Raw genomic sequence first — 8,330 nt, forward strand, 5'->3', positions numbered from 1 at the left:
TTGTCAAAATTTCGTATCCAAACACACCATGAGTTGAGAAACAGAGAGAGAGAGAGAGGGATAAGAGACTTGGGTGTTGAGAGGGTTGGGGTTTTTGGGCAAAAGATGAATTTTATTTATTCCCACAGGAAAGGAATAGGTATTCCACTCCTTTTTGAGTGGAATACCTATTCCTCTTCGTAAGGGAATAGCTATTCCGTGGGAATAACTATTCCCTTAAATAATATACAAACAAACAAAGGAATAGCTATTCCGTAGGAATAGCTATTCCTTTCCATGGGTCTAATCCGCAAACCTAACGAGGCCTAAAGCAATCGTGGACTAGAATATGTATGCTAAACATACTAATTGTGTGGACCTCCCCACGTCCTAGTACTTGTGCTTGCGTCCCCTGTGTGGGAGTGGATGTTTGTGGCTCACTGTGATCCTCTATTGGGTCACTGCATCCCTCTAGGCCAAGAGTGGAGGTAGATGGACCAAGGCTATTCGATACCTCCTCCGAATTGGGATCCTGCGTCTCCTCATCATCATAGGGTACAGAGGCCTCCACAAGTACTGGTGCACTTATCCTCACTGATTTGGATAGTGGCGGTAATGGCGGTCCAGAGGCCTGCACAGATGGTGAGCTTATCCTCACTGATTTGGACAGTGGCGGTAATGGCGGCGATACAGATGCCTGCACAGGTGGTGCGCTTATCCTCACTGATCTGGACAATGGCGATTTCTTTGGTTTTCTTTTTGTCCCCATTGCTACCTACCTACATAGTGCAACATAAATGTTAGAAGTAATAATGCAAACAACAAGAACAAAACATAAAGCTATCATAACATTATTTAATAAGATTATTAAATGGCTTACCGAAATATGTACAAACTACCGAGCATAAGGCTACATTTACTTACTCCAAAAAAAAAAAAGATTATGTTTCCTTATGCTCCCAACACCGAAACTTCGATGGCAGGAACATTGTCACGTGCACACTCAACATTATCATTGTCAGCATCATTTGGGTCCGCATTAATGTTTCGGTTATATGGCTCGTTCTCACGATAGTTGCCATTATCATCATCATCGTTTTCTTCCCCCCCTTGGCCAATGTCGTACACGTGTCTTGGTTTTGTGCTAACCACGACAGCCCAGTTCGGGTGCCTCTCATCCTCGACATAGTATACTTGTGATACTTGAGAAGATAATACGTACGGGTCATCAGTAATACGATCCCCCGTATGGATTAGTCTTTTGAAACTCACAAGGGGGATCCCATATTCGTCCTCCTTATATCCCTTATTTTTCTCTATGTCAGCCCAATCACACTTGAATAGCACATATCGAGACTCGTCGTAATATTGCACCTCGATTATGCGAGTTAACTTGCCATAGTAGGTTGGGCCATCAACAGTTGGCACACATACTCCACAATTTTGAGATGTCTTTCCATTATCGTGCGACAAAATACGAAACAGCATGCCATTACTAACATAACGGCTATATTCTACAGCGGACCGCATCGGCCCTTTGGCATGCCATACAAGCTTATCACCCAACACATTTCTGTGAATCTCATCCAATTGTTGAACCTGATATTTGGAAAGAGTTAAATAGATTCAATAATAAGTAAGGCTTACTTTTCATATATTAGCATATACAACATAAATCTTACATAGACCCGGTACCAATCACAGAATTGGTCTCTATGCTTCTTAAGCAATTCAGTATCTGAATTTCGTTCCCTATTTTCTGTTTCCCTTAGCTTCTCCAAGTGCATCCTACGTTTAATCCACATGTAAAAGTTACTATCAACTGTATTATATGAGTGAGTAATAAAGTTAATAAAGCTACTCACGTGCGAAATGGAAGGAACTCGTCGGAGTTGAATAGAATATATCGATGTACTTGTATCAATGTGTTTCCATCGAGGTTAACAGAAGTTACCGCCCTCTAGATTCTTCAGGGTTCCTTAGAGGCCTATTATGGAATGTTGGTGTGTTGACAAGGTATCGCGAACAAAACGTCAATAATTCGGCCGCAATGTAACCTTCCGCAATAGAGCCTTCCGGTGCAGCTCTGTTGCGAACGGTAAATTTGTATCGACCAAGAGACCTACGATGTGTACAACAAATTATATACAGACAACTAAGTACATACACCTAAAGAATTATCCAATGTTAAATTTCAACAACTCAACCATTCATACCTCTCAACAGGATACATCCACCGATAGTGAACAGGACCTCCAAGCTTACATTCACGAACTAAATGTATGACTAGGTGCACCATCACTGTAAAAAAACCGGGAGGGAAAATCTTTTCCAAATTGCACAATATTATGGGGATTCTATCCTCAAGACGGTTCAGATCTTCTAATCGTAGTGTTTTGGAACAAATCTCCCTAAAGAAGCAAGACAAATCTATCAAAGGTTCAACGACCTTCTTTGGTAATGATCCGCGAAGTGCAATTGGAAGGAGTTGTTGCATGAGTATGTGGCTGTCATGACTCTTCAAACCTCCAATGGTATGTTCTTTAAGTTTTACACACCGTGACACATTTGAAGCATACCCATCAGGCACTCGTACATCCTTTATGACCTTCAAGAACTGATATTTCTCATCATTTGACATTGTGAAGCAAGCTGCAGGCAGATATGTCTTACCGTTATCGTTAGTAAATGGATGTAGTGTTGGTCTCAAACACATTTTTTGTAGGTCCTTACGTGCTTCATGGTTGTCTTTTGTTTTTCCTTTTATGTCCAACAGTGTACATATAATATTATCGAGCACATTTTTCTCTAAGTGCATCACATCAATGTTGTGGCGTAAAATATTATCTTTCCAATAGGGCAATGTAAAGAAAATACTACGCTTCTTCCATATTATCCCGTCATCATCGGCAACAGTACTCCTTTGTCATTTCTCCGCAACATGGCCAACAACATGTCCAAATACCTCTAATTGTCTCATGATCTCATCACCGCTTGGCACAAGAGGCGGAGTACCCATTTCTTGTGTACCATCAAACGCTCTCTTATTTCTTCTCCAACTATGATCCAAAGGCAACCATCGCCTATGCCCCATATAACATTGTTTATTGCCATAAGTTAACCAGGTAGACCGTGTAGAGTGCATACAACAAAGACACGCCTTTTTGCCTTTCGTACTCCAACCAGACAAATCTGCATAAGCTGGAAAATCGTTTATTGTCCACATCAAGGCTGCACGCATCGTGAACTTCTTTTTCACTGATACATCAAAAGTTGACACTCCGACCTCCCATAATTCCTTTAATTCTGATATAAAAGGTTGTAGATAGACATCTATTTTCATTCCAGGTGAACTTGGGCCTGAGATAATCAATGATAACATAAAATATGGTTGTTTCATGCACATCCAAGGAGGCAAGTTGTACGGTATCAACATTACCGGCCAAGTACTGTGAGTTGTGCTCATATTCCCAAAAGGATTAAATCCATCAGAGGATAAGCCAAGCCTCACACTACGTGGATCTGAGGCAAAGTCTGGGTAGCATGAATCGAATGTCTTCCAGGCTTCACCATCTGCCGGATGCCTTAGTACACCATCTTTTGTACGCCCATGAGCATGCCACTTCATGTGTTTAGCTGTGTGATGTGACGTAAACAACCGTTGCAACCTTGGTATCAACGGAAACCACCGCAACACCTTTGCCGGCTTTCGTTTAGATGTTCGTGATGACTCTTCTTCCTCACTAATGTCCTCCTTCCACTTCGATGCCTTGCATGACGTACATCGTTCTAACTTCTCGGTGTCCCTCCAAAACAACATACAATCATTGGGACAAGCAAGAATCTTTTCATATCCAAGTCCCAAGTCTCTCATATACTTTTTTGCCTCGTACGTGTCCTTAGGCAAAACAGCATTTGTTGGTAGCAACTCATTAATAAATTCAAGGAGGAGTGAGAATATCGTGTTACTGAATCCACCCATACACTTCAAATTATATAGACGCACAATAGCCCCCAATTTGCTATGCTTTGTATTCTCGTGGAGTGGGGTATCAGCATCCTTAAGTAAATCGAAGAACTTCCTCGTCTTCTCGTCAAAGTCATTTGAATCCTCTTGTACGGCTTCGGCTTGTGCACCAACTTCGGACCCACCTTCTTCGGCTCGTACGTCGTGCATGTTGAAAATGTCATGCAACATGGCATGCATCCCACTAGACCCGTCAAGGGGAGGCATCCTATTGGTGGGAGCCGTTACAGGGCCGTGAGATACGGACTCCCTATTAACAGAAGCGTTAATCTTTTCCCCATGCAATACCCAATCGGTATAACCCTCCAAGATTCCTGGGCCCGTCATCAAATGGTCGTAGACAACTTCATGTGTCAATGAGTTGCTCATGCGACAACGCTTACATGGGCACAAAATGAAGCCTGGTGTATTGGTGTTGCTAAATGCAAAATTCAGAAATGCTTGGATACCATCTAGATGCTCTTTTGAACCTCTAGACATTCTCATCCAACTCTTGTCCATGGCTTGACTACAATTAATTTGACAAAACAGAGATCTACAAAATAATTATTAACATGAACAAACAAATAGAAAATGAAAAGGCAAAAACAGAGCATGAAGAGAAGATGAGCATACTATTGGTGTGTGTGTGTGTGAATGGCAAAAAATCCCTCCAAACAGGTGCAAACTACTCAGAGCAGAGTGGACAACAACTAAGGAAAAATCAACTAAGAAAAAACAAACCATCACCTACACTTTCTGAATCAAATCAGATTCCATAGCAGAAACAAAAACAAAAAAATTACTTTTGCAAACATGCTCATCATGTTCGATCCATTGCAGGCAGGCAGGCAGCTCTAATGGTATGGAATTATTTGCTTATGAACTAACATATATTGAATTCTCTCTCTCATTAACTGTGTCTAGAAGAATGTATATATACAATGCCGATCGATAACTTCGCATAGAAAATGAAGGGTTGGTTGGTTTATTATGTCTTCCTCATATCACAAGCTACCATGTGGCAACAGTACTTGTTTCATTTCGTGGATTTCATATGTAATTATTATAAAATCACTTTACCTGAATTTGTTCATGCCCGGATGCCCCTTCCTAGCTTCAAGTTTCTTAAGTACTAATTACTTGTTCAACGACAGAGACAGAAAAACCATAAAATCAAGTGGATAATATCTAGCCTCAAAATATGATTATTTCATAGCTAGAAGTGCATTAACATATATAAGGGTTAAAAACATGTATATCATTATATATTTTTCCCTTCCAACAAAAAATAAAAAAAGAAAAATAAAAAGTTCAACATATATATATATATATAAATTAAAAGGCAAAAACAGAGCATGAAGAGAAGATGAGCATACTATTGGTGTGTGTGTGTGTGTGAATGGCAAAAAATGAGTAAGATGAGTAAACTTCTTCTAATATATTAATTTGCTTTGAAAGGTCTAGGTACAGCAAGCAACTTATTATTTTGATTAAAAGGATCTAAGCTTCTCGGAACTTCTTTTACATGGAACTTCTTTCACTATTAATTAATTAAACTTTATAAAGAGTTGGCTGCGTCTCCTTTCTAGCATGGAACTTCTTTTACTATTAATTAATTAAACTTTGTCCACATGCATAGCAAATCCTACTTTCTATGTTTCCTGGACATAACTGATGAGAAAGGTGTAGCCTGGCCCCCATCTTGAACCTAAATTTCCATAGGAAAGAAAATTATATATATAACAATTAAAGTCCAACAACCAATGTAGTCAACAACCCATCATTGGGTCTAGAGTTTCTTGACAGCACGCATCTTCTTGGTGAACAGGAATGCAAATCAAACTTCCTCTAAAACATGCTCAGCATGAACAAAATCATTACTTTTTTGTTTTTTTGGATGAAAAAAAACTTTATAAAGCCCAAAAAACAACAACAAAATCCCTCCAAACAAGTGCAAACTACTCAGAGCAGAGTGGACAACAACTAAGGAAAAACCAACAACTAAGAAAAAACAAACCATCACCTACACTTTCTGAATCAAATCAAATTCCATAGCAGAAACAAAAACAAAAAAATTACTTTTGCAAACATGCTCATCATGTTCGATCCATTGCAGGCAGGCAGGCAGCTCTAATGGTATGGAATTATTTGCTTATGAACTAACATATATTGAATTCTCTCTCTCATTAACTGTGTCTAGAAGAATGTATATATACAGTGCCGATCGATAACTTCGCATAGAAAATGAAGGGTTGGTTGGTTTATTATGTCTTCCTCATATCACAAGCTGCCATGTGGCAACAGTACTTGTTTCATTTCGTGGATTTCATATGTAATTATTATAAAATCACTTTACCTGAATTTGTTCATGCCCGGATGCCCCTTCCTAGCTTCAAGTTTCTTAAGTACTAATTACTTGTTCAACGATAGAGACAGAAAAACCATAAAATCAAGTGGATAATATCTAGCCTCAAAATATGATTATTTCATAGCTAGAAGTGCATTAACATATATAAGGGTTAAAAACACGTATATCAGTATATATTTTTCCTTCCAACCAAAAAAAAAAAAAAGAAAAAGAAAAAGTTCAACATATATATATATATATATAAATTATTAAAAAGAGGTCCTCAAAGACAGAAGCAGCCGGGGTGCTTATGCCTTATAGCGTGGACCTTGAAAAGCTGTGTCTCTCTAGCTAATGTGGTAAAGGATCTGATAGAATAAAGTTGGGGCATCTCAGAAAGCCAGTGTTGTCGTCCTTAGGGACCCCTCTCAGCTCTTGGCTGGCTATGGTGCCTACACTTTATCCGCTGATTTTTTTTTTTTTTTTTGGATGAATCAAAAAACTTTATAAACCAAACACCAAAGAATCACACCTAAAGGTACAAGCTAATCACAGGGCAAAAGGATCAAACAAACCATAATCCCTACCACAATCTAACAAACTACACAACAGACAAAGAACACGCCCAAAACCACCAGGCCTCAAACAAAACCACTCAACAAATACAACCTCAAACCTGCAAAAATCAAATACAAGCAGCTAACTACAGAAAAAATGCCATGAAGATTCCACAAATCAGCAAGATGAAGATTCAAAGATGAACGTTTACCTCCATAATGCCTCTGTTTTTAAACCATCGCCCTGGACTACTTGGGATTTACTGATTTTTTTTTTCCTTTTCATAAGAAAAACAATGGGTTTTCAGCTATATCCAAGCACTGATGTTCAGTTTTTAAAAACACTTCAATTACAATATACCCAAACAGTCAAAGTTTCCCAGATTTTTCATCTCTTAACCTAAGGTCAAAAAACAGGGGAATCAAAGAACAAAAATAGGGTAATCAACAAATGGGAGAGAAGAGAGCAGAGGTTATCTGCAATATCCTTTAGAGTGACGAAGAGAGCGCGCGGCTGCCGGCTGGAGGTGTGAGATTGTGCGAGCTTGTGAAAAGAGAGAGAGTTCAGGAGATTGTACGTGAATAACCTAACTAGATGGAGTTCTTTTCCTTTCAAAACAATCAGATGAGAACTAGCTAGGAATTATTCACGTGCTGTAATTAATCGTACGTGCTGTGAGACGTGGGAAATCAACGTGCGCGGGTGTTTTGAAATATTTGTTTCTGTCGTTTCTATTAACAAAGGACGTTGGCTAATTGAATAATTCAAGTCGTTTTGTTGTGCAAATGACATGAATTATTTTAAAAAGGACGTGAGTTTTACGACCCTTTCCAAATGACGTGAATTCATGTCGTTTAACCAACAAACGACGTAAATTCACGTCGTTTGTTATAGGAAAAGTCATAATTTATTTAGTTAACGACGTTTATAAAAAAACGACATTAAATTTTATAATTTAGCGTCTTTTTAAAGGAAAGGACGTGAAAATAGCGTCATTTTAATAAAAATGACGCTAACTCAACAATTAATGTCCCTTGTTTTAAACGACACAAAAACAAACGTCGCGAAATGCCGGTTTTTTTTGTAGTGAACCTCCCCCTTAATTTTAGATATAATCATCTCCTCCGAACTCAAAACATTCCCATGTAGAATATCATTTCTATGCTTCCACAAGTTATAAACCGTAGCACCCAAGCTCAAGATACACAACCTGCTTCTAAGATAGTCATGCCTCATCTCAAACACACTCCAATCAACAACTTCCTCCCAATATTTCTTCGGCTCAAAAATCAAACAAAGGCCAAGAATTTCCTTCCATATTCTGTAGCTAAAGCTACACTCAAAGAAGAGATGATCCCTTGACTCCATACCACTTCGACAAAAAGAACAAAGACAATCTCCCTCATATCCCAACCACACATACGGCTTTTAGTAATC

The 8,330-nt window shown here is 38.8% G+C and overlaps 2 protein-coding genes across 2 annotated transcripts; both read right to left on the bottom strand.

The window, feature by feature from the left end:
- Positions 1-930: 930 nt before the first annotated feature.
- LOC133863293 (uncharacterized) lies at positions 931-2,695 on the bottom strand. The gene is made up of 4 exons (XM_062299244.1): positions 2,196-2,695; positions 1,934-2,101; positions 1,662-1,767; positions 931-1,578 (listed from the first exon to the last, which is right to left on the bottom strand). The coding sequence occupies exons 1-4, from the start codon at positions 2,693-2,695 to the stop codon at positions 931-933; spliced, it is 1,422 nt and encodes a 473-aa protein (XP_062155228.1).
- Positions 2,696-2,905: 210 nt separating this feature from the next.
- Positions 2,906-4,507, bottom strand: LOC133863294 (uncharacterized). The gene has a single exon (XM_062299246.1). The coding sequence runs from the start codon at positions 4,505-4,507 to the stop codon at positions 2,906-2,908; it is 1,602 nt and encodes a 533-aa protein (XP_062155230.1).
- Between the last annotated feature and the right edge of the window lie 3,823 nt (positions 4,508-8,330).

Source organism: Alnus glutinosa, chromosome 3 (assembly GCF_958979055.1).
Source record: "Alnus glutinosa chromosome 3, dhAlnGlut1.1, whole genome shotgun sequence".
In the NCBI taxonomy this organism is placed as follows: domain Eukaryota; kingdom Viridiplantae; phylum Streptophyta; class Magnoliopsida; order Fagales; family Betulaceae; genus Alnus; species Alnus glutinosa.

Excerpts from the sequence above, each read along its gene's own strand:
- LOC133863293 (XM_062299244.1), bottom strand. The coding sequence starts at position 2,695 with ATGTGTTTGAGACCAACACTACATCCATTTACTAACGATAACGGTAAG. Across the intron at positions 1,768-1,933 it reads CCTGAAGAATCTAGAGGGCG|GATGCACTTGGAGAAGCTAA; the intron begins GTAACTTCTGTT and ends GATTAAACGTAG. Across the intron at positions 1,579-1,661 it reads GTGATTGGTACCGGGTCTAT|GTTCAACAATTGGATGAGAT; the intron begins GTAAGATTTATG and ends TCCAAATATCAG.
- LOC133863294 (XM_062299246.1), bottom strand. The coding sequence starts at position 4,507 with ATGGACAAGAGTTGGATGAGAATGTCTAGAGGTTCAAAAGAGCATCTA.